At 47.0% G+C, this 26,037-nt stretch overlaps 1 protein-coding gene across 1 annotated transcript in view; it reads right to left on the bottom strand.

Moving 5' to 3' along the window:
- LOC149333249 (acyl-CoA:lysophosphatidylglycerol acyltransferase 1-like) overlaps window positions 1-9,028 on the bottom strand; it is a 147,116-nt gene extending 138,088 nt beyond the window's left edge. The window contains exon 1 of the mRNA XM_089558617.1: window positions 8,786-9,028. Coding sequence (XP_089414743.1) covers window positions 8,786-8,917 — 132 coding nt within the window. The 5' untranslated portion in view covers window positions 8,918-9,028. The remainder of the gene's footprint in view (window positions 1-8,785) is intronic.
- Window positions 9,029-26,037: the final 17,009 nt, after the last annotated feature.

Here is a 26,037-nt window from a genome sequence, read left to right as displayed (position 1 = left end):
TTTCCGAGAATTCCTTTTCCTGCGGCGCTAGTCTACCCCGCCTGCAGGAGGAGCGCGCAGCAAGGGGAGGGGGCGGTCCTTTGTGCCAGTTCCCGAAAAGGGGACTTCTCAGCACTATAGTCGGTTACAACAAAAGAACGAAGCGGCACACGCAACTCAGACGGAGCTCTCCAGCCAATCACGTCGATTTGTGTGGCTGTGCATGCAGCGAAGTCTGCGAAAGAGAACGAAGGAGTCGGCGCTTTGTCCCCGTGTCGCCGACGGTGGATGTCCTTTGTTCGGGATAAGGCTAAAAGAATAATAACGCAAAAAGAAAGGAAGAGATTTTGATGCCCCGGCATCCGCCATCGTCTCTAGGAGCACCTGAGCAGGAGCAGGGGAAAAGACAGGGAGAAAGGCGAAGGTACTAGTAGGTGTGGTGCCCCCGTTAATTGTCTCAGCTGCACTGGCCACTAAAGGGGGGGGGGAGAGGGCTGGGCTGCTCACCTTTCGCATAGATCCGCGCGAGAGCGTCTTTTTCGCAAAAGCGCTGAATGCTACAGGTGGGGTCATATTCGGCAACAGACGGTCGTGGCAGCTTCAGACTCCACTGCTGTCGCGGCGCACCTGTGGAGACCGAACAGAAAACTGTTCGGTCGACGCGCTTGGCTGGGCGGTCTCCTTTGATGGGCATGTGCTGCTTCGTTCTTGAGTTGTACCCGACTTATATACCACATGGATTCATTTCAGCGGTGGAACATGGCGCCCTCTGAACCACGGCATTCGTTTGAAAGAAGTGCGAGTCTAGTTCAGGAAAACTGCACCTGCTCCATGGTTAGTGCTGAAATAGTGCAGCTGCAGCCGCCATGGAGGCAGATGATGGTTTGCGGGTTGTGATAAACGGCGGAGACTCAAGTAACTTTCACTCGTCGACAAGCTAGAACGCTGCTCGAGTTCTCCAAAGAAAAGGATCGAGGCTGGTTCATGGCAACATGTTATTGTGATGTGCGGTTTGCACATTTCTTCATGAGATACGAGAGGTTGGCTGCCGCTGATGTAGGCTGTAAACAGCTGGCTCCAATTCATTGGCATCGCAAAGGCTAGCGACGACCAGGCCTGCACTCGACCATCCGTTTTGGAAGCAGACAGTGCCAAACTGCGCTCAAAGTGCCGGAACTAGCGGTACACACCCGCCGCACCGCCGCTGCCGCAGAACTTTGCCGAACTGGTGCATTGAGTGCAGGCGAATCGAGCGCTCTCCAACTTCCCCTCCACAGCGCTAGCCGGAACAACGAACAACCGGCAGCACGAAGCGAAAGCCTGTCTCTTCCCTTTCCTGTCGCTTTAGCAATGCCAAAGCTGTCCTCGAAAAATAATACGACGCCCAGAATGCGTTTCGTAGCGTCAGGTGAAAAAAATTGGCAGTGGCTTAGCTCTGCTATGCCTGGATATACGTAGCGTTAAGTGATCCGGTGTTTCAGCCGCACGTTTCGCCTTGGCTGCTCGACGGCAAACTGCCAGGCGACAACCTCGGGATCGGAAGAATTTACATTTTCCAGTCTTCTGCGCCGTTTGGCAGCGGCTCGACTCTCCTTAGCTTACCAGAGCTTACATGTTGAGCGCGACCGTCATTTCTCCGCGCACCCTCCTCGCGCATGCGCAGTAGCGCGCGGCGCAACTGTCGTAAACACGAGGTCACGCGTCGGAGAGGAGCGCACGCCGGCGGCGCCGACAGCGAGGAGCTCGCACCGGCGGACCTGCGCCTCTCGTGACGTCACGCGGTTCTCGCGCTGCGCATAACAGGCGGCGCACACTCGCGCAAAACTCGGCTCTGACCCGCGTAGTGTGGCTTTACTAGCTTTACGCTACAAAACAATCCACCAAAGCAATATGGCGGAAATCTGCTTGGAAGTTCGACACACACTACATAGGGCAAAATCGAGGGAAACGTGCGAACATCGTAGAGGTATCGTTCCCTCTCGTGAACATCTCCTGATTGTAAATGTTTAGCAGCGCCACACTCGTTATTTTTTTGAACTGTGATTATTTAGTACACGTGCATGTGTGTAGATGGCGCTACTTACTAAATTTATCTACATTTATCGCATGTCGCTGCGTTATTGCTATTATTGTTTGTATTCTGCGGACTTTGTTCTTGGAAATTGTTACAAGTTGATTAAAGGAATGAGAGACCGACATTTTAAGAGTATATTTGCCAGAAAAAAAGAAGCCGCGGAACGTTTCAAGAGCTTGTGTCCTTCATGAGGAGAACAAAAAGGTGGCTAAAATCAACTAGACATTGCGCATTCCCCAAAAGCCGTAGAGTAAAGGCGATGCTTAGCCGCGTAGAGCGAAGTATTAAGTTTCTTCACGCAAAATCTCAAAACTGCCACGCGCTGGTTACCTGAATAATTTTGCATTCCGTTTTTAACTATTTCGAAAAAACGTTAACTTTGATCAGGAATAACGTTTAAACTAAACAAGGCAGACGGATGAAATTTTCAGAATGGAAGGGCGATTAGACGGCCTCAAACTGTACAAAAAGGCGCCGCAATGCAATGCATATCCCAAAAGTTATTTCAGATTACATTGTTCTGTTTTCTATGCTTTTCAAACATGTGTGGCTAATAAACTGATCTATACACGTACTTCTAAATGCTTAAATATGTTGATTAGCATCCGATCTCAAAGTATCTCGAAAGATATTTCTCTAGGTGCAAGAGGTTTTTCACAATTTTGCATTTCCTGAGACAAGTTGTGCTCAACTGCCAGTTTTCATCTTTGCGTTTTCTTTTACAGTTGAAACAAATTTGCAGCTACCGTTAAACAAAATGCATCTTTTGAAAGCAGAGAAAAGTAGCTTTTCGGAGATATCTGAACCATATTTATGAAGCGAACGAGCGAGGTACAGTCGACGTACAAATATCACCAAAAATGGTTCCCGCTCACCGTCAGAGTGGGACCGCCACCTTAACGCCTTTTCCTGTGCAGAGTATGCAACAGAGAAATCCCTTATACAGGCCAACCTGTTTGCCTTTTCTAGTAAATCAAACTCCACCTTTATTTTCTGCCCTTTGGGACATTCTCCCACAAGGTCACGCCCCCTGTCCTGGGCACTTCTGGTGGAAATCAGTAGTAAGACTGCCACAACACTGTTGCCAAGAGTGCGTGCGCTAGAAGTGGTTCGTGCTCTGTACGCTTCGTAGTGCAGAGTGCATTGTTTACAAAGACCAGCGCAGGTCGATACACTGTGAGCTCAGGAATTGTAATGACGGGCCCCGGCGAAAGGGTGAGAAAGAGAGGGGGAGGAGGTGGGAAAGGGTGTGCAGGAAGCCGCTCGTTGAACGCACAGCCGACGAGCGGGCAATTTGCCCTCAGCAGAGAAAGACCGGCGGCATATTTCGGCACCGCGCCAAACGCCCCGGCGCATCAGCGAGCCCACACTGACGTCACACACGCGGGGCGAACACACAACGGGGCAAGCGACACGAGAGCGTTGACTCGCTGTCTCAGACAAGCGAAATTCCTGATTGGCGAAGCATGCCAACCACCACTACACCTCGGAAAAATTCGAACAAGACAACCGGCTGAGGGTGCCGCGAATTCCCCGGCGCTGCATTGTACGTAGTTCGAGCCGCGCGGCTTGGCAATAGACCCCATCACGCTATACGCAGGGGGTGAACTTTCCTGTTTTCATTCTTGGAAAATTCGGCGTTGTTTTCGCGGATTTATTTCAGAATGAAGTTTTCCTTTATTTTTTTCTTTTTAGCAGTGAGGTAATGTGGTATTTAGGCAGTGTTAAATGTCACTTGAAGTCCACCTTGGCTTTTTGTCACCTTCAGCACTCGATTTGCCTGCAATTAACGCACAAATAGACGTTAATGACTGGTAAGCGCTTATTGCTGTGCTTGCAGAAATAAATGCTATCGGCAGTAAAACAAAGTAACGAAAGGTAAACCACGAAACCGTAGAACAAATAAAAAAATTAGGGGACGATTAACGCAACTTAAGAATGGAATGGGACAGCATCATAGAGATCCCCACTGCTGCTTCTTTGGTATTCCTGGTCATGGTTTATGGGGTTTAACGTCCCAAAGTGACCCGGGCTATGAGGGACGCCGTAGTGAAGGGCTCGGGAAATTTCGACCACCTGGAGTTCTTTAACGTGCAACATCGCACAGTAACACGGGCCTCCGGAATTTCGCCTCCATTGAAATTAGACCACCACGGCCGGGATCGAACCCGCGTCTTTCGGGTCTTCGGTATTTCTGTGTCACTTTTTACGCGTTCCGGGACTCTATCTTGTTCTTCTGCGGGCAGGTTGTGACGACATCAGCACGTCACGCGACCTCTCTCCACCGATCGTTAATTACCACCTGTCACGGCGGACGGGTTGCTCACAGTCCGGTTGCCACCTGCCCCAGTGGGCAGGTTGTGATGGCGATCATGGCGTCACAAGGCCACGTGACATCCATCGACCAATCAGCGAATTTCGAGACGCACGCCGCCATTTTTCTGCAATGTCGAATCCAATGCCGCTGCATTAAAACGCAAGTTGACGTTGGTTTCTAAAAGGTGAGTTGCCATGATATCTGAGTTGTTGCGCGAGCATGATTGGGACTGTGGGCCGTCATATGGTCGGCGTGCTGACAACAGGTGCGAAACTGCCACCTAACCGCCGCTGCAGTCAGAACATTATACTTTTTCGTGACACTTGTGCATGATTTCGAGAGTCCTCGCATTCAAAGATACACCTACTTAACCAAGTGACTGCTCTAAGCGAGCGATGACACCAAAGGCTTTCTTCTCGAAGAAGGAAATTGCGCCTTAAACTGATGTATCAAATATTTCATGATAAAACCGGCATTCAAAAGGAAAAATATTTACACAGGCCCCATTATGCCTCTTCTCGTATTGATCATTGCTTTAAGATTTTGGAATACCGTACCAGAACTAATATGTATGCAAATTAATTTTTGTGCGTTCTATCAGTGAATGTTATCGCCTTTCAGGTCAGCAAGTGTGCTTTATGAATGAAGATGTGTTTTTTTATCATTGTAACCCCCCTGCTGTAGAGCCTTGGGGCTAAGCGGGGTAAAAATTGAATAAAGAATAAAGAACATCAAGATAGGTCGACGACAAAAATAGTATACTAGGGGAAAACCCGTAAGGGCCGATAGAACAATACGCCAAACGAAGTATGTAAATAGTTCGGTTTGATATTAGTGCACATTTAACGAGTGCCTCGCCCCATACACGACGTTTCGAGTCGCTATCCCAGAAAAAAGAAAATAAATAAAACAATCGTACAAGCGGTGGCAACCAAGCTTCAGCTCCCGTTTCACAGCAGCACCTCACCATTGTTACCAGAACCAGCCTCTTGCAGCATGACGACTAGCCAGTCGCACGAAATGTCGTCCAGTATGACCCCTCAGCGTCTAACAGCCCGAGGTGGGTTAAAGATTTATGGACTACCAGCTTGGCACGTGCAAATTTCTTATTACGTAAATGATCTCGCGGAGCCACTGCCAAGGCCGCATATTTTCCTAGGCGCCATTTATTACTGCATGATTCAACCTCTTTTTTTTTCTCTCTTTCCTTTTGTGGAACGATATGAATGGCACTGTTAGCATGCACAGGCACGTCGTTCCTTATGGAGAGACCAATTTAAACCACGACCAGTTCTGTCCAGTAGGCACGCCTTGTTTGCCGCCGTCTTTCCGCGCCACACTAACCGGTTTTGCGACGAATACCTAACGCGCACAAATCGGCGTTCCATCGCGCTGAGTTCACCTCTCGAAGAGCTTAGTCAACTCTGTAGACCTTAGCTCAATGCCTGATAAACGAAAAAAACACCACGCCGTAGTAAAGAAATCATCGGCTTGGGACCACTAAGAAAGAAAAAAGAAGCAAAAGTGCAGTAGGTGCAATGCTGATTAAGGCAGGGAACAAACCTTTTTTTGTTGCTGTTACTGGCATTTTCATTTTCACGTAACATAAAACTGTTCACGACTAGGAGAGCAGTTCGAAACTGATGCCGGACTAATTCAACCTCGTCTTGCTTGGAAATGAAACTTGTGCGTGAGTTCCTTTCTGTCGTTTTTTTTTGTGTTTTTAGCTGTTTGTGAACTTAACACTACGCTTTATCACTCGTTATATATTTAGCCGATGTCACTCAGCAAAATTCTTATTCAACACTCGTTTGCACTATTTCTAGCTGTAACTTGCTCTAATCCTCGTCAGCCTCTTATCTAATTGTATTTTTTCGCTGTTTTGTACTCCATTCTGTCACGTACATCCACTCCTCAATGTAATGCGCATGGACCCGAGGGCCAATAAATAAAAACGCAGTCAATGCAACATTAGAGCACTTTGCAAAACCGACGGTTTCTTTTACGGACCTCTAATGTTCTATGTCATTAAGAAAGTTTTATTCGTACGAGACAACATGAACTAAAAGTGAAACGAAGTAAAAAAGCTCCCTGTCACGAATCAAGCCACAATAGTGCACTGAAGATCGAACAGATAACTTTTCTTTCGTTGAATTCACATCTCAAACGATGCCATGCTACGCCTAGCGGTGATCACGGAGTCCTTTTCGGTCATGACGTCATGAGTTTTCAATCCAGTTGCGGGAAAAAAATAAATAACTTCCGCTTTTAAATCGAATTTTCCCAGTAACAAACGCGTCTGTTGCTTCCGAACAAAGCTAAACGAAAGTGTCATAAATCGATGTCTACTAAAACCAAAAATCGAATGATGTGCTCAGTGTATCTCCGACATTATACCCATTAATATTTTTGCTTTCCTGCGATATAATGACACGCCACTGCAAGCGGAGATTACTCCCGACGTCATAATGAGCGCTTTTTTTATTTATTTACAGAAGCCAACACCACGGATGTACTTCCTGACGAACAAAAAGCTCTCACAGCCCCGAGTACTGAGCTCCATATACCACAGCTGTTCTCGAGCATTTCATAACAGCTGCCGGGATGCGTTACTGCGAACACAAGAGCATAAAGCCACGACGACACGTGTACGCTGAAAAAGAACGTAGAGTAGAAAATATATAAAAAAGAAACGCCTGCATCGAACAATTAGTTGTCAGAAACTTCGACAGGATCCCTCTCCACCACGAACACAACACACGTTATATTACGCCAGGCACGCATCAGAGAATACCTTACGCCACTCGCCATTCGAGAACTTGCAGGTGAACCGCTCACCTCACTGCACTCTTCACCATTTGGCACACTATCAACTACAGCAAAACCCAGCTGCAACACCTTAGTAGGACAGAACACGTGCAGCCTAGAAACAGCTGCGGCCTTTTTAAACAGCAGTATCAGCGCGGTCGCTGCTGCAGTAAAGTCACAACAATATGACTCAGCGCGTGCTTTCATAAAGAGAGCAACTCAAGCAACACAAAAGCGCCAAACACTGCAACAATAACGTCGATCGTGAACGTCTTCAATGCGAGGCATTGCACGAAAGGAACGGCCTTTCATCACACGACAGCATTACAAGGTCAGCAAGAGGCAGCCGGGAAACGAATCGAATCACGAGACGTTCGCCGCCGACTCTTCAAGGGAACGCTACTACAACCGAACAGCGCGCATACCTTTGTCACGAATCGTTGCACAAAGCCTTCGGAAACGAGGAAAAAACGAAGTTACTATAAAACACCGGCCCGTCTACTACCCCGTCTTCAGCCCCCGCCCTCAGCACGCGCGAGCCGAAAAGTCGCGTGCTTGCATCGCATGCTGCTGCTCTTGGCACACGAACCTTTTTTTTTCTTTTGTTTATTTCCCTCCGTCTAGTTTCGATCGGCGCTTTCGGGTGCAGGCGTACCCGACCGACCGGCACTGTTTCCGAGATAAGAACGACACAAAGAGGCAGAATCGAGCGCCTGCTCGAACAGGCGGCGACAGGAGCAACAACAACAATCGCAAAAGAAACGGCACACGCGCGCACACGCACAAAAAGCGCGAGCAGCACTGGAACGCGACTCCGATCGAAGGGGTGTCCACTTTTCCGTTTCAAGCGCTCGCGCCGACGATCGCTCGATGTGCAGGCCTTTTGTTTTGTTTTGTTTTTTTTTTTGTTCCACCCAGCGCTCCGACACATGCAGCGAGCGGTACCGGCGCAAGGCACACTTAAAACAGCGCGACACACGGGCGAAGGTACGAACACGCGACGAACGAATCAAACGTGCAGAACACAGACACGCGCGGGACCCGACACGCCAATCGGTCGATGATCACTTGAGCGAGAAGTGAAAACTAGTCCTTCGCTAGGCCGCCCCTCGATACAAAACGAAAGCTGTCGGTGGACGACGTCGCGCACAGATGGGAAAGACCGGAAAGTCGGGCCGGGAAGGCGGCGGCGAGAGGGGAAGCGACAGCCGACGCGTAGGGGTCGAAAGCGCTCCGTCGCCGTGAATACGGGGTGCTCTTCCGAAGGCCGCACACTTGGTTACGCCCGCTCAGTGCCGTTCTCGAAGCCGGCATCCGAAGGGGTCAGCGTGCGGTAGACGGCAAGCCTGATCGGCTACTTAGGCTTTGTTCAATGCGAAACTCCAGTCTGGCTGTCGCAAAGCGACAGTGAAAGGGCCCGGTCTCCACGGCGATGTCGAGCGCGGATGAAATCAAACTACGGACGCTACGCTGCTGCAAGCTACGTTATTTCATCACACCCAGGGCCGGGCTCTGGGTCTAACGAGCCTTTGTGCACGCGGCCCCAGGGGTCGTACAGGGGAGAAAGCGATCCGACAGCGGCGACGGGTGTTTGAAAGACAACTCACATGAAGCGTTCCCGCGTTGTGATGCAGGCCGCGGTTGGTGGGTGAGCCGCCTCCGCCGACGCTGCCATATTTGCCGTCCGCCTTCTGCGGCAACGTCGCACCTCCCCTTGAGATCATTATTCCATCCTGCATTGGCGTCGGCTCACTGATGACCGCACATTCGGCTAAGACAGGGAGCACGGCAGCGAAGACGCACACGGACACAGCGCGGCCACCATTGAACGCGCACCGCACGGACGCCGGGAAGGGGAGCGGAAGTGGGGGGAGAGAGCCGTTCCTCGTCGCGCGGCCGCTTCGAACCGACGGCGCTGTCGTCGCCTGATGCGCGTCGCGATGGCTCTGGCGCTCTTGCATGAGCTGCGAATACGAAACCGAAAGCGCGTTGTGAATGAGACGCGCTCGCTAGTAGAACAAGAGCTTTTGCATATACGGAATTTATTTAAGGAATAAAATACTGATAAAAAAAAGCCTGCGCCCGTACGATGACGGAGTAGCACACACGCTCGATAACGATAACATTACTTACTATTCATCAGCGCGAATCGTTCAGTTGCATATCGCTTTTATTTATTTTTATTCCTCCGTTCCTTTAGACAGCTCCTCTTGCAGCATATTTTAGCTAAAGATGGGTGCGAGGTCTCACAGGTGTGAGGAATTCCTACTCGTGACACGTTTTTCGCCAGTATTGGATATGAACTATCTAACTACTCTCCACGGCGCTGCTTGATGGACGCAATTCAAATGTGTACTTTGCAAATATTTCAATTAGCGTAAGACTTTTGATTGGCAGCTCAGCTGTTATGAAGCTCTGTTGCATAGAAGACTTCGTAGCTCAAAACCTCCGCCACATTTTTACTCCAGCAAAATGCAAAACTAATCTATACACAGTAACTGTTCATGTGTCCCTACATGTCAAGTCAATATTGCACGCACTGAAGCGCGATGCAGTTTATGTCTCCGAGTTCAATTTGTTAACATCAAACATGTATTAAACCACGCAGTTATATATCAGGGAGGTTAAAAAAGTAAAATACCTGACTTAAGTGGGGACGCGGTAATTAAAACTATTTTAGCTATCTCACCATTAGGTATAACGAAACTTGGTTCAATTATCTAACTGATGCTGATTTCAAAACTCCATACTATTTTAAACTAGCTATTATTTTTGAGTAATTGCAATTAACACACTTGCAATAACATTCCTGGGATGGCGAATAATTAAGCAGAAAGTGCACGTTTTAGATGTCAGCATGTTTTCGAAGGCCTCCTATATGCGATAAAGCTGCTAGACTTAAAAAAAACGCATTGTAACTTTAAAAATAAAATTTAGAGCCATGGCCACTGTTGTTACAAGAATAAACTTCAAGAACTCTTCAAGGTACATGTCGAGAAATTAAAATGTATTACACTCTTCAATCTTTACGGAGTCGCGCACAATAAAAAAAATCCTTCTACTAATACTGGCTGCGAAATGCCACACATATTAGTTACAACAACTGCACGAACTTGCGAAAAATGAGAAAATAAACCATAAACTTTGTTCCCGCGCTAGCCTCGTTTGCTCCTCTTATCCTGTTTCTTTTAGTCCGAGAAATGCGGTATTGCAGCCAGTGAAATTTCCCATGTTCCGATCTATCCTTTATGCGGTGATATTGAGAGAGTAGCGCTCTGTCTTTAGAAATATGCGGAATTGATCTCGCGCCAAGATCATCAGAAGCGCTCTATGTTGGCAATTTTCGACGGCCAAGCGTAGAAAAAGTAATTGTCAAAATTTGCAATGCATATTTGGACAAAATTTTTGGTTGCAAGACAGATGAATACCCGAAGGTCGCACTGAAATCACAGCACAAGGCTTTATGGCATTTCACATCCATCAAAGCCCCAGGTGTATTGAAATCCTCCTGTGACTTTCTGCGACAATACCTGGGGCTCTTTGGTCGGTCAAGGTGGCTCTAGAGCACATAGATTGTAGCGTTTCTCATTATAGCCTGTATCAAAAAGAGGCGCCACCGTCTATGTAAGTTCTTAAGGAGCGCGCCATGCACCGAGCAAATGTCGGGTATGAACTTGGGGCTTGGTTTGTCCTGTCCATCAATTTCGGACAAAAAATTTAAAAATTAAAAAGTTGTGAGATACATTTATGGCAGTATTGTTCATTCTTCTGATATGTAGCAAAATCTTTCTTTTTAAAGGGCAACTGCAGCAATTTTTTGAGAATTTCGCAATATTCAAGGATGCAAATTTATATAGGCTGTAGGTAAAGCATGCCAAGTGTTTTTGCACTAGCATTTAAAATAGTGACGTAATTGACGATTGAATTTTGCGCGTCTCCTCAATGCACCGGAGGAGTGCAGGGAAACTCAGCGTGACGTCACGGAAGGTAAGATTTCAAATTACTGCTGTCGTCAGCCGCACTGTGCCCTGACTCGTTAGACGCTGCCAAACAACTCTCGGCAGGGTTTGCCTTCGGTGGCGTTGGTTTCTTTCCTTCAAAGCAGACGTTTGTGCGTTGGAAATGTACCGATACCTTCGATGACGTCATCATGCGCCCCCCCCCCCCCCCCCCCACTTGGCGTTGTGCAGTGCGGAGAAGCTTGAAGGGCGTTCGGATTTAATCAGCGATTTCTTCGCTATTTAAGGTACCAGCCCAAAAAGACTTCGCATGCTTTACCTCCAAGTTTCACACGTTCGACGCTCTTAAGCTCGTTGATTTCTAAAACCTATGCAGTTTCCCTTTAATGGTTTCATCGATTGCATTGAACAGTAGAGACTACTATAGGAAACCAATGTTGAACGCTTTTGATGATATAGAAAGAACGTTAATAAGAAAAAAATTATAGAGACTGCCGTCCGGTGATCTGCTGATATATTGATATTTATAGTGAAATGTGACATTATATTAAAAAAATGTCTTCATAAAAGGTTTTCGCTCAAAACTTTTTTTCACCAGAGTTGTTCGGCATGTGGTGCTTTACCTGAAGGCGTCGGTACTATTCGTGATGGGCTATAAATCTGATGGCAAGCAAAGTCTGCGCTGATAAAGTATGCGGAATAAATTAAATGAAATGGCACCCCTCTCGCTCCTTTATTATGTTTTGTGCAACGAAACGCCCGGCGTTGCACGCATTGCAAACAAAGAAGCACTAACCGCTGACTACGATCGATAAAATCTTCCTGCTCTGCTGACAAACTATTTTCAGCATTACACTACTGTAAGCCGAATACGAAGTTTGCAGTTGCCGGCATTACAGGGAAGGGGTAAGATTCTAGCGAAAGTTTTCGCTCTAGGCAGCTCTATACGGAACTCAACGATGTAGGCCTGGGAGTGTGGACACCCTAGAAAGTGCGCCATCTTTTCTTACGCCGTGCATGTGGGCTTAGCTGGAGATAGATTCTTTTGTGAGTGTCATGTGACCTCGTCTGGGAATGGCCGCAAGCTTTGAAGTTCTTTGTTCATGACCCTAAACATCAGTGATGGTCAAATAACTGCCTCACTAATAGTCGACACCTGCAGCGGGACGGCAGCATGATAGAGGACGAAAGAGTAAAGAGGGCTCGGGATTAACTTGGACACACCCTAGAAAGTGCGCCATCTTTTCTTACGCCGTGCATGTGGGCTTAGCTGGAGATAGATTCTTTTGTGAGTGTCATGTGACCTCGTCTGGGGAATGGCCGCAAGCTTTGAAGTTCTTTGTTCATGACCCTAAACATCAGTGATGATCAAATAACTGCCTCACTCATAGTCGACCCCTGCAGCGGGATGGCAGCATGATAGAGGACGAAAGAGTAAATAGGACTCGGGATTAACTTGGACACCCTAGAAAGTGCGCCATCTTTTCTTACGCCGTGCATGTGGGCTTAGCTGGAGATAGATTCTTTTGTGAGTGTCATGTGACCTCGTCTGGGGAATGGCCGCAAGCTTTGAAGTTCTTTGTTCATGACCCTAAACATCAGTGATGATCAAATAACTGCCTCACTCATAGTCGACACCTGCAGCGGGACGGCAGCATGATAGAGGACGAAAGAGTAAATAGGACTCGGGATTAACTTGGACACCCTAGAAAGTGCGCCATCTTTTCTTACGCCGTGCATGTGGGCTTAGCTGGAGATAGATTCTTTTGTGAGTGTCATGTGACCTCGTCTGGGGAATGGCCGCAAGCTTTGAAGTTCTTTGTTCATGACCCTAAACATCAGTGATGATCAAATAACTGCCTCACTCATAGTCGACACCTGCAGCGGGACGGCAGCATGATAGAGGACGAAAGAGTAAAGAGGGCTCGGGATTAACTTGGACACCCTAGAAAGTGCGCCATCTTTTCTTACGCCGTGCATGTGGGCTTGGCTGGAGATAGATTCGTTTGTGAGTGTCATGTGACCTCGTCTGGGGAATGGCCGCAAGCTTTGAAGTTCTTTGTTCATGACCCTAAACATCAGTGATGATCAAATAACTGCCTCACTCATAGTCGACACCTGCAGCGGGACGGCAGCATGATAGAGGACGAAAGAGTAAAGAGGGCTCGGGATTAACTTTCACCAGCTTAGGTTCATTACCATGCACTGACAACGCACAGAACACTGGCTTGTTCACATATCACCTCTATAGAAACACGCGGTCGCCGTGGCCGACAATTCGTTTCAGGCGAGTATGTTCTCAACAGCCGAACAAAAGGAAGAGTCCAGGTGGGCTATACATTGTGAGGCGGCGTCTTTGGTCATAGATTCTAAGCTTTACTTTTCGACTCAAGGCCGCCATATTGCATTACCGTTAATCACTCGTCGTTGCAAGACCGTCGACGACAAGGGCCCCCGTCACGGTGCATCGGTCCGAAGCTCTGTCCTCGTCAGCACGAAGCCGTCCCGCAGGAGTGGCCTTTTTTTTTCCTCGTCCACACTGCTGTCGCGCCATCAATCAAGCGGCCTAATTGGTTCCGGCTGATCGAATTATGTGGGCAGGTCCCGATCGCGTTGCCGCGAACGACGTCTCGCGTGCCGACGACAGGAAACTATATTTCGTCCACGTGGGTAACGGATTACGCCTGTCCAGCTCATCAGAACGGCCGCCGCCTCCGTCAAGGCACTCGTTTTTGTCTTTGCGTTGCTCTTCGAAGAGGAAAGGCGTTTGTCTCGGCAGTCGCTAGCCGGTTTTAGTTTTAGTTATGCCGTTGTCGACGTCGTTTTTGGACTCTCACCAATGTAGACATGACAAGCACTCAAGAAGTTATCGTAGCGGAAACGCTTCGACGGACGAAAAACAAGTATAGGTGTGGATATGCGAGGAGTTCTCAACAAGTTTTCCGCACGTGCGCGGTAAATGCTTTATCAACTGGTGAAACTTAGCAATAAAATTGAAAGTGTGCAGAATGGGCCACTCGTTTCATATACAACGCCTACCGGGAAACATCTGTAAGGGCATTACTAACCAGGAGAGGTTTAATTTCATTACTTCAAACAAATCACGTTTTGCGTCTTAAAATTTGATGTCAAGTAATTAGCGGACATTACAACGTTTATTTTGGCTAACGTCATATCTTTTTCTTCTGGGTATGCCACAAGGCGACGTCATAATCGGACAAATAATACCATGTTTAAGAAGTCATTTTTTCTCCAAGGACGGTTACTGGCTGTAACATACTCACAAATAATGAAATGTTACAGTCATCCCTGAAATCGTTTGAATGCCATTTGTAGGTTTCTGTTTTCATGCTTGCTGTGCCTTATAACTTTATGTATTGATATATTTTGGCGTGCTTGTTGCGTTTTCGCCCTTGCTTGCAGATTTTTGAAACTTGCCGTCGTTTTCATTTACCCTGCCATTCGTGTATTTTATTTTTACTATGTATTTCCAACGTGTTAAAATCCCTCTATTGGACGGCCGCATGAATAAATAAATACAATAATAAACTAAAAACGCGTTGTGTTTCACTCCTGTCGCTCTCAACAGGGCGCTAGTGTTACGGCTCGAGGTAGAGTGGCCAGTTGTTGCAACACCAAGGGGGCTCGTCCGGGATGAGGAAACTGTCTGAAGCTTGGAAGGTTGGGGAATACGAACACAAGCAGGTTTAATGGCAAGAAACTAAGACACTTATTTACATAAATTTACAAAAGAAGAGCAAGGAATCAAAAATTAAGAGTTCATGACGTCGAGCGACTGGATGAGCCTTTTACCCAGGGCCCAGAGCGTTCGTGCTCACTTTCGGCGCAGGTTAAATAGCCCAAGTCTCCACCCTTTCACCAGGCGGCAATTCATCGTGACACAAAAGATCGGCACTACACAACACAGCCAGCGAAGACACCTGTTGTAGAGTCCACCCGTGGGAACTGGCGAGGAGGAAACGTAAGTCTGCAGCTCTGTCGCACTGCGAGGCAACCTTACTGTTGACAGCTCGCGTCCATCGAACACAGGTGTGGCATGATGACGTAGCAGCCGCAGCTGCGCTGGCTTCCTCTGATTCGTTTCGGGTTTTTTTCAGACGAGGAGCACCCTTTCTTCCCCTGTCGTCGGTCCTTCTAGAAGGTCGTTGGCACCGAGCCGAGCGTGGAAAGAGCTTCCATCGACCATTTCCCAGCTGGTCATTCTTTTTGGTGGGGTCATCTTGGGGGTCAAACGACCTTTGGAAATTACCGCTGTTGAATCCACCACCGTTTTCATCGCGGGTCTCAAGATGGGTCTTAACACTAGATATTTCGGCTGTGTCTTTTCCGTAAAATACATTAGCCCAAATCTCCAGGTGCGGTTCCTTTTATTATGTGATCTCGTAATAATCGTGATCTCGTAATAATCGTCTACACGTAAAAAAAAAAAGATTGTTATCCCTAGTTCTAAACCTTGCAGCCATTTTCACTCATTAAATGCGTTAGCATCACTACCCTCACTTTCGCAAATCTATCTGTATGATGTTTGGTTCCGCTGTCACCCTTCAGGAGGCCTCTGTCCACTGCAAAGCCACTTTGGCAGCTCCACCTACCTCCACCCTCAACGAATCATTCCACTCACCGCCAAACAAACGACCTTCACCCTACAGAAGCTATACCCATCATCAACCAACCACCTCCGCACTCCAGGAAAACTCTACCCACCACCCAACCAATCACTTGCGCACTCCAACCTCCCCCGAGAAGCGCACGCTGCATGGGAAAGAAAAAGCGACGGCAAAATAGAATGTAACGGCGCAACGGGAAGGCGAACATCGTAGAGGTCAAATGCACATTCAATGCTACTAATGGAGATTTGTCGCATCATATCTGACACCGGAGAATGCCTTAGTATCTGCGATTCCCTGATGACATTGCTTTGCTAAGTCAGTCAGGAGATAAATTGCAAAGCATGTTCAATGTGTTAGGCAGGCAGAGAATAACGGTGGGTCTAAAAACTAATATGTAATAAGAGAGTAATTACTCATTGGCATCCACCTGAGCGCAGCCATACGGCTACAAAGGAAAGCTATACAGCTTTCTCAGAAACTTCGTAGTTAAAGAAAAATTCGTCCTGGTCCGGGATCCGGGGTCCGGGATCCCGGACCAGGACGAATTTTTCTTTAACTACGAAGTTTCTGAGGAAGCTGTATAGCTTTCCTTTGTAGCCGTATGGCTGCGCTCAGGTGGATGCCAATGAGTAATTACTCCCTTATTACAAATCTACTCCACCTTGGGGGATTCCCCTAAACATTTGACCAAAAATTAATATGCATGCAGAAAACCAAAGTAATGTTCAACCGTCTCGCAAGGGAATGGCAGTGTACGACTGGTAACGAGGTGCTGGAAGTGGTACAGGAATACGTCTACTTAGAGCCGGTAGTGACAGCTGATCCAGATCATGAGAGGGAAATAACTAGAAGAAAAAGAATGGAGTGGAGCGCATTTGGCAGGTTCTCTCGGATCATGAATGGCAGTTTGCCAATATCCCTCAAGAGAAAAGTATACAGCAGCTGTATCTTACCGGTACTCACCTATGGGGCAGAAACGTGGAGGCTAACGAAAAGGGAAGAAAGTTAAGTATTCATTATTAGTTAACCAGCCTGCTGGTTAACACGTCTCAGCTGTTTTCTGATGTACTACACTGGTGACAGTGTTGTGCCGAAAAAAGCGCTCTTCAAACTCGAAAAGCCTATTTTGAAAAACTGCGTAAAGACTTCGGTGAAACACCCTGTATAACGGATCGAAAAAAAAAAGAGGTAAGAATCGAGGCGCCACGCGCCCACTGTTGCACTGTGGTGTAGTGTGGTCACGTGATTACTATTTCGGTCAGTTTGACCGTCATTGCAGACAGACGCGTTCTTGACAAACAAGAGTAGTAAGAGATAACGCTCTTAAAAACGGTCTGCAGACTTACCTTGTGGTCCTACGCACGCATATAATATACACTGCGTGAAATCGCCATTTCAGGAGTAGCGAAAGCTCACAGCATACTGAAACAAGCGAAAAGTTCTATGCCCTGCATCTGATTTACTTGCTAATCTGTCTAGATTGCCCCGGTAGCTCTACACATGGTGGCATTTTAACGAGCCAAAATTTAAGGAGGACTTATATTCGGGGAGCTGCTACAAAATTAAAAGGAGAAAGAATCCATGTTCCCTCCGTGTTACCACAAGAATCCGTGTTACCCACAAAAACTATTCATCCGCAAAAGTTGGCTCGTGTGCGGCATCTGTGATACATCACTTCGCTCATTGCAGACCAAGGAATCGGGCATGGTCGCCGGAAGATCATGAAACCGTAGTCGGACGAACGACCAACCCTGCCTTATCCAGCTTGTGGCTTCTAAACTCAAGAGCTGTTTATTGAAACGAAAGTGCACGAATAAACTGTCAGCGCCTTGATCACTTGCTGGCGTCAGGTGACCATATATTTTCACTTTTTACTGCGTGGCCGCGGGTGTTCTGTACCTGTTTTCCGGCATGGCTCGATCGCAAATAAGCTAAATTTTATTTACCACCTTGGGTTACGGGAGGCAGATTTTAGCCTGTGGCGTCATTTTTCTGAAGCTCCATTCGTACGTATCAACTTGGACGCTGTATAGTGCAGCGTACGACACAGTTTGTACGCAGACGCATTAGGCTGCTCAGTTAAACCTCGTGCTTGACGCATGGGGACCTGAGTTGCCTATGTGCCATAAAATCCAGGCAAACCCAACACATTAACTTGTTCAGTCCCGTACTCTGATAGTTTAAACCCGTCTGCTGTACAGGAGACAAACTCGGAGAGAAATATGCTTGAGCTCAAAAAAAGAAGTGGTAGGGATTTATCGTCGTTAGATCGAATTCACGTTCGAAAGCATGTGTTTAGCCTGGTCGGCCCATTGCTGGGTCCTCGGCACGTCTGGCGACGATATTAGACTCAGATTGAGCTGATCTTATCTGTTCGGGTCGCAGATGGAAGTTCATGAAGACGACGATGTACAGATGTTGCTTCCTCAATCCTCTAGGCTTAACAGGAGCTAAACCACAGCCAGTTTGTTTCGCCTGTGGCGCTACGCAAACCAAGGACACCTTGGATCTTTCGTTTGGCAGCAAACTATTTCGTGCGTGCCTTTATAGTATTACTAAATAAAAAAAAAGAATATCGGGCTCCGTTTGGTGACTGCGAACAGCCCTGCCAAACGTATGGCCAGATGCTTAGGCTATCATGCGGTGGGTGCCATCACGGTTGTATGTACTTATATGCGGAACCAGCCATCGAGCGAAGCCCCGTAGTCCCTATACACAACCGTTCCTTCCTTGCCAAAGCAGCACGGCGCAATGTGGGTCATGTTTGTTTGTTTTCCTGCGCCTGTTTTCTCGCTTTCTGACTTGTTTATTTGTTTGTGTGTGCCTTCCGCCGCTCACTTTCCCTCCAACGTACTCAGGGACGCCTTTCCGCCCTTCTTTTATATCTTTCGCGGTCGACACTCTCCCTGGCTCCTCCAGATACCGGTCTACGCGATCGCTGCGGCCTTCGTTCTGCTCCGTTCCTGGTCTATTAGGGGCGCTGCTCAGCAAACGCTATACATCGCTGAGTGCACCGCGCTATCGCGCCCGGTGATCGTCGTTCCACTTTGGCTACGCTGACTTTTACTGACGCTGTACCCCCCCCCCCCTCCCCCCCTTCCGCACACTTCGTTTGACTATGTACAGCCTTTGCCAAAAGTAACCAGGCACAGGTGGTTTGTTTCTTAGCCGCGTAGCGAGGCACTCATGGCAGCCCTTAAGCTGTGACACTGTGTAAAGAAAGGTGAGACACTGTCCTTGCATTAGGGCACCGTTCGGTCTTTAGGGCTGCTGTAAATGCTCCGTTACACGTTTGAGAAGCAAGAACCTGTTGCTCGGTTACTTTTGGTAAAGACTGTACTTTCAGACCATCATTGGAGGGCTCTCCAGGCCTGCCAGCTGAGAGAAAATATGTGATCATCATGATAATCATCATCATCAACAGCCTGACTACGCCTACTGCAGGGCAAAGGCCTCTCCCAAGTCTCTCCAATTAACCCTGTGCCATCGCCAGTTGCGGCCACCGTATTCCCGCAAACTTCTTAATCTCATCCGTCCACCTAACTTTCTGCCGCCCCCTGCTACGCTTGCCTTCTCTTGGAATCCACTCCGTTACCCTCAAGGACCAGCGGTTATCTTGCCTTCGCATTACATGCCCTGCCCAAGCCCACTTCTTCCTCTTGATTTCAACTAGGATGTCATTAACCCGCGTTTGTTCTCTTACCCACTCCGCCCGCCTCCGATCTCTTAACGTTACACCAATCATTTTTCTTTCCATAGCTCGTTGCGTTGTCCGACCAAATCTTTAACTGGCTCTGGTGTTGCATCGCTAAATGCACCTTCTAAAAGGTTCTTTTCGTCTACACCGCTGGCATATTCATGTTGTAATTTGACCCGTGAGATGACATTTCGTAGTTCCTTTTGGTTGATGTATCGCTTAAGTGGAGTACTTGCGTGTTTAGATCAAAGTTATCAGACATATTCATCGTCCGCATCTACGAAGAGACAAAATAAGCGGAATACGCAGCAGTGGTTCTGGTCCATATGGCCTCCTCCTCTGGGTAAACTACCACTCCTTTCATGGTGGACAAGTCGTTTACCCAGAGTAAGCGCCAATGCGCCACCAGAACCACTGCTGCGTATTCCGCTTGTTTCGGCTGTTCGTAGTGGCACAGGATGAATATTTCTCATAACTTTGTTCTAAACACGCAAGTACTTCGCTCAAACATTATATGAACGATAATGTACCACCGATTGCCATCTTAAACGTCAAATTACAGCATGAATATGCCAGCAGTGGAACCGAAAACAATCTTTTACAAGGTGCATTTAGCGATGCAACACCCGAGCCAGTTAAAGATTTGGCCGGCTGTACAGCATGGGCTGGTCTTTCCCGTGGGCTCCGTTCAACCAATCATGAGTGTTCCTAAACGAACGTGCAGTAGACGCATGGACGTAAGTCAATTTATCGACATACACCTCTTGGTACGAAGTCACCCGTGTCACGGCGAGGTCATGAATGTAGAAATAGCTCTCTCCTCATTTTCATCACGAATCCACTTACCTGCCTAGTTGTCTCAGTCATTTTTAGCCTACGACAACGTAAGTACATTGCGTGTAGCTGTATTGACGCGCCTAAAAAGGTGAACCGTTCTAAGCGCCGATCAATTCAAAGCGCTTTGCGCTTTGCGCCTGCGAGTGTATACGCATTGGCCACAAAAAAAGAAGCACAAAGCAGCCAGAGAAACACGGCGCTCTGGCCTTCGCGTTCCCTTTCCCTGCCCGTCTACAATCACTCCAGGGTGAAGTTCTAAACATAAGTGTTTCGCTAAGTGGGACTCGACAGTTATCTGTCGTAAAGGCGGATTGACCCGTGACACGGTTTCCGAACTCCATCGATGAAGACAATATCTACGCCCGACTGAGACATTGAAGGCCCTACTGAACTTTGTTACGCAGTTCACTGCGCTCGAGGCTTTCAAACAGCTCCCGGTTTGAAAATGTGCGTGTCAAGAGTACCCGCTTCACACCTGTGGAAAAATTACCAAATAAATAATAAAAAACTCGCTCCGACCGCGGTCCTCGACTGTTATCGCACGTGTGCCGACTGTATTTTCCTCCCACAGCCGCTAACACGGGGCTACGTCTTCAATAATTCAGTTTTCTGTAACCTCATTTCGCTTTCATTGAAGTTCATTTTCAGTTGCGTTTGCAGCGCTGAAGCTAAAAGTGGTGCCGAACTGGGCTACGGCCAAAGATACCATTTGATCCGCTGATTGCGGGCGGCATTCCCGATCACAGCTCCAGGGACGAGAAAGTGCGAGATCCTTGGCTCATATATGAAGAAAGAACGGCAGTCTTAGGAGAGAGCCCCGTACTACGTGTCCTCAGTTCCTAAACGCGTGCTGGGCGACACCACGACACCTCTGTGGGAGCGCACGGAAAAGCGACCGCTTGTCCTTATGGTGTAGCGAGGAGCTCGCCTCAGTTCTCGCCATCGCCTTCTGTCCCTGTGTATTCCACAAGCGGCGATGTTGATGACTTTTACGCTGCGTCTACGGGTCATAAGACCCACATCTGAAGGCTGCATAGGTTTCAAGCGTGTATCTGGGCGGCCGCTCTGCCCCATAGGGAGTAATTATCATTCTTTTTTTCATATATGTCCTCAAAGACACCGCGGTAACGGTGGGGGAGGGCACATTACATTAGGGCTGGAAGCAGCAAGAAAGATGGATAAAAATTCAACGTGTTCAGGTGCTAGAAGGGTAATTAAATTTTCAGCGTTACATCACGGGCAGGTGATGCTGACGATATTCTTTCAATTTTAATGTCAATTTTTCTTTTTCCGTTTCGTTTCAGGCGTTTAATACGCTAGTGTGTGTGCTAACTTACAGTGCCTTTCCCCGTTGCGAGGGACGTCTTAATTGATTTTTCTGGAAATATCAAGAAAGGGCAAAGGGAATAACAACCTGTACCATCTAACAGGGGCCCGTATACCTTATGCAATGAGCACAGGTGGTTTGAATTTGAATGCAGTATTCGCACTGTACAGACTTTGTAAAAAATATAAACCCAAGAAGTTTGCTACCGAGCAGTCTGGCAGTCTGGCAGTCTTAGGTTTGGCAGCGTCAAGGACGAGAGTTGCCCCACCTTTGTGATATTAGGGTCGCTTAGGTTGCAAAACGAGCCATCCTGACAACTTAGACTGCAGAGGTTACGACGGAGTCGCCTGTTTCGCAAACTGGACATAAGGGAGGCAACAGCGTTCTACGTAACCGAAACGAATCCATGGCTGATCATTGGACTGTTTGGTTGCGTCGATATGCGCGATCAAAGAAACAAAAGTGAAATTCGGTCCCTTTGTATCAAAACCAGATAGGTACAACACGATACTTGGTTTAGTGTTTCTTAGGGATAATGTCTCCGTGGCTCAAAAATTATCGGGTATCCAGCGCTTGAGAAAGGTGTCTTCATTTAACTGATAATTTAACCATCTTTTAATGCAGCTTAATTTGAGGACAAGGCCACAAAGTACGTTACAGAAGCGTGAATGCAAAATACTGCTGCCGACGAGGCGTCTTAATGGCATCCCTGTTTCAAACACAACTCACCATATGGATACCCTTCTCCAAGCGTCTCGTGTATTTAAAATAGTAGCCGCGGTGTTTACTTAATGTTCTCGCTGTGAACAAAGGCAGGCAGACCTTGCACGGACACATAAGAGCTACGGAGAAATGTCAAAATACGAGAAAAATAATTGTAATAAATGAGAAAAATACTTAATTGTCAAACAGAAGTTTCTGTGCAATTTCAACTTACATATTCTTCATGGAAATCAAGCGCGAATAGATGAGACCATCTGGTTTATAGTTTATGAGGGTGTAACGTCCCAAAGGTACTGAGGATATGAGGGATGCCTTAGTGAAGTGCTCCGGGAATTTCGGCCACCTGGGGTTCTTCAACATGCAGTGACATCGCTAGTGCACAGGCATCTAGAACTTCGCCTCCATCTAAATTCGACCACCGCGGCCGGGATCGAACCCGCGTCTTTTGGGACAGCAGCCGAGCGCCATAACCACTGAGCCACCGCGGCGGCTCAAAATGTCATCTAATACTCCATACAAATTTGAGCGCGAATCGGGCATTTCTTTTATCGAAAAAATGGCCCGAAAAAACCCAAATTATGAAACTTTTTTGCTGCATGACCCGATTTGTACTCGAAACTGAGCGAAGGAAACGTATTGCCCGATTTTTACCCCCCGAATTATGAAAAAAAAAAATAGACCTGAAAACAAAAGACCCTATTGAAGATGCGCACCTTATTGGGACAGTTGGTGCATGCTACAAAGGAATAGAAAAACCAGCAAAGCGGGACGCGTTCACACGGCGAAGAAATACACATGGACAGTGCTGGAACACAACTGAACATTTTATTTCCTGAAAGTCTCGAGCGGAGCAGGCCGCACATGCGCATAAGCAGACACATATGCCTACATAGGAAAAAGATAAAAATCAAGTTATCGCTTGATGAAGTTTTCTTGCACCTGAAGACTAAGTCCCAACTCATATACTGCAACTCTCTAGATGAAAATTTTACCGAAGTGTCGGTGGCGCAATCAGAGCCTAACTTCTTAATCTTAAATGCTTCCAATGTCTCCTGCTCTATCTGCGTTTTAACCAAGGCCGATGACTCTGACCTTATTGAACAAAGGAGTGCAGTTCTGACACTTGCTACAATGCTTTGATAGATTAGCTGTGTTATCTGGCTGCAGTGACGTACGATGCTGTCTTAACCGGTCATTAATGCATTGGCCCGTCTGGCCGATATAAGCTTTTCGACATGACAGGGGGTGAGAGTACACAACATTACTGGTGCATCTGGTGAACATAGTTTGTTGAACATTACGAAACACCAAACTATGTTCACCAGCCCAAGCCCTGCCCAAGCCCACTTCTTCCTCTTGATTTCAACTAAGATGTCATTAACCGGCGTTTGTTCTCTCACCCACTCCGCCCCTTTCCGATTTCTTAACGTTACACCTATCAGCTTTGTTTCCATACCTCGCTGCGTTGTTCTTAACTTAAGCTGAACCCTCTTTGTTAGCCTCCACGTTTCTGCCCCATAGGGAGTACTGGTAAGATACAGATTTTGTACACCTTTCTTTTGATGGATATTGGTAAATTGCCATTCGTGATCTGGGAGAACCTGTCATATGAGCTCCACCATTCTTATCCTTCTAGATATTCCCCTGTCATGATCCGGATCAGCGGTTGCTGCTTGCTCTAAGTAGACGTATTCCCCTACCACTTCCAGCACCTCGCTACAAATTGTGAACTGCTGTTTCCTTGCGAGACTGTTGAACTCTACATTGGTTTTCTGCATGTTAATTTTAAGACCCACCGTTCTGCTCTGCCTGTCTAACTCATTGATCATGCTTTGCAGCTCATCTCCTGAGTGACTTAGCAAGGCAGTGTCATTAGCGAATCGCAAATTACTTAGGCATTCTCCATTAACTCTTATCCCCAACTGTTACCAATCGAGGCCTCGGAATACCTCCTGTAAACAGGCGGTGAGCAGCATTGGCGAGATCGTCTCTACCCCTGCCTGACACCCCTCCTTATTGGAATTTTATTGCTGACGTTATGAAGTACTATGATAGTTGTGCAGTTTTTATTAATATTTTCCAGCTTTGTCACATAAAACTATTCTACACCCTGATTCCGCAGTGTCTGAATTCATATAATTTTCTAACAAATATCCCGCTCCTTTTTCAGTTACTCATTTAATGAACGATCCATTGCAGAGGTGTCCACGTATAGTATCTCGGCGTTATTTGTAGGTATAACCTGTAATTTCTTAAGGGCACTGAATATACTTGTAGTAAAGCACCAAAAACGCTAGGTTACTTGCGGAGAACATTAATAAACTGTCCAAGAAACAATAAGTTACTAATGCATAACTTGCTAACCGGCCGCCCTGTTCTTTATTACGCTTCTGTACCTTATTGGAGCCCTAATCAACATTTAAAAATCAGCAGGTCAGAAACAATCCAAAAGCAGCGGTGCTAGTCACATGACATTAATACGACCACGGATTTCCCTATCACCTACGCTGTACTTCTTGAACCGTACCTCTCTCTCTGCACATCGCGTTGGATTATCAAAATTCCTTCACTGCGTAGTTAATTCTTCCAGTTTGGCTCCCTGATAAAACTATAATATTTTTGAGAAAGATTCATCGATGAGGAAGCATCATTACCTGAATCTCACACCTTATTACGCATTTTCCGACGCCATTGAGCCATGCAAAATTGTTACCTAGTGCCATTCGCTCACTCCCATTTCGTAAATTTGCATCTGTTGTCGATGACACATACCGATGTACAGTCTTTGTCAAAAGTAACCAGGCGCCATGGTTTGTTTCTCATTCGTATAACAAAGCTCTCACGGCTTCCCTAAAGATCAAAAAGTTATTTGAAGGTTATAACAGGGGTTCTTACCGTACAGAGATTTAGAGCTTGAGGGCTGGTATAATAGCTTTAATATACGACTGAGAAGAAAAACGGGCAGCCCGGATACTTTTGACAAAGGCTGTACCTTCGTACTTGGCCGCTTGCGTAATTGTCTACATATTTTGCCACATAATATTGTACTTTTGTGCAAAAAGAGCGCATTTGTAATAGAGAACATATTTTATAGCCTAAAGTGTACGTTTAAGTCCAATTGCTGCCACAGCGAACCACTACGCTTCAGTGTCCATAAATAAATAGAATAGACGTAACCTGACCGATTCTAATGATGACGACCATTAACCTCTCCCACGGGTCTCTCTATCAGGGAATAGCGAGCACCTCTCCTGCATTACGCATAAATGCAGGACGGACTCTTCATTGAGATGCGTCGTTGGTTCAAGAATAACTATGAGCTGGCGTTCGGCGAGCCATCGTTCATGCCGTAAGAAGTGGCAACTATCGCTGCAGAACACGCCAGCGGATCGTCCGCGCATTTCAGATAAGTGTGCTTGGGGCTGTACGCGTTTCAACCTATTGGTATGCATGAATGCCTCTTCGGGCACTTCGAATACTCTCACCGCTTTCCAGCTTGCCGCTGTGTTTACGACACGTCCACTGCTTTGTGAATGCGTCAGTGCGTGTTCTAAATGCGTGCCGCTTGTGTGACGTTGATTTGTCACTGCTGTCAGAAAAGGTTTTATGAAACTGCCGTATTGCATAAATCATGCTCAGTCACTTCTTTTTCATTCACACCGACATCGCAGGGTTTGTTCGTGTT

This window comes from Amblyomma mixtum, chromosome 8 (genome assembly GCF_055824585.1).
Source record: "Amblyomma mixtum isolate Tamu chromosome 8, ASM5582458v1, whole genome shotgun sequence".
Lineage (NCBI taxonomy): Eukaryota > Metazoa > Arthropoda > Arachnida > Ixodida > Ixodidae > Amblyomma > Amblyomma mixtum.
Note: the sequence above shows the minus strand (reverse complement) of the source record. Positions and strands in the feature narration are given on the sequence as shown.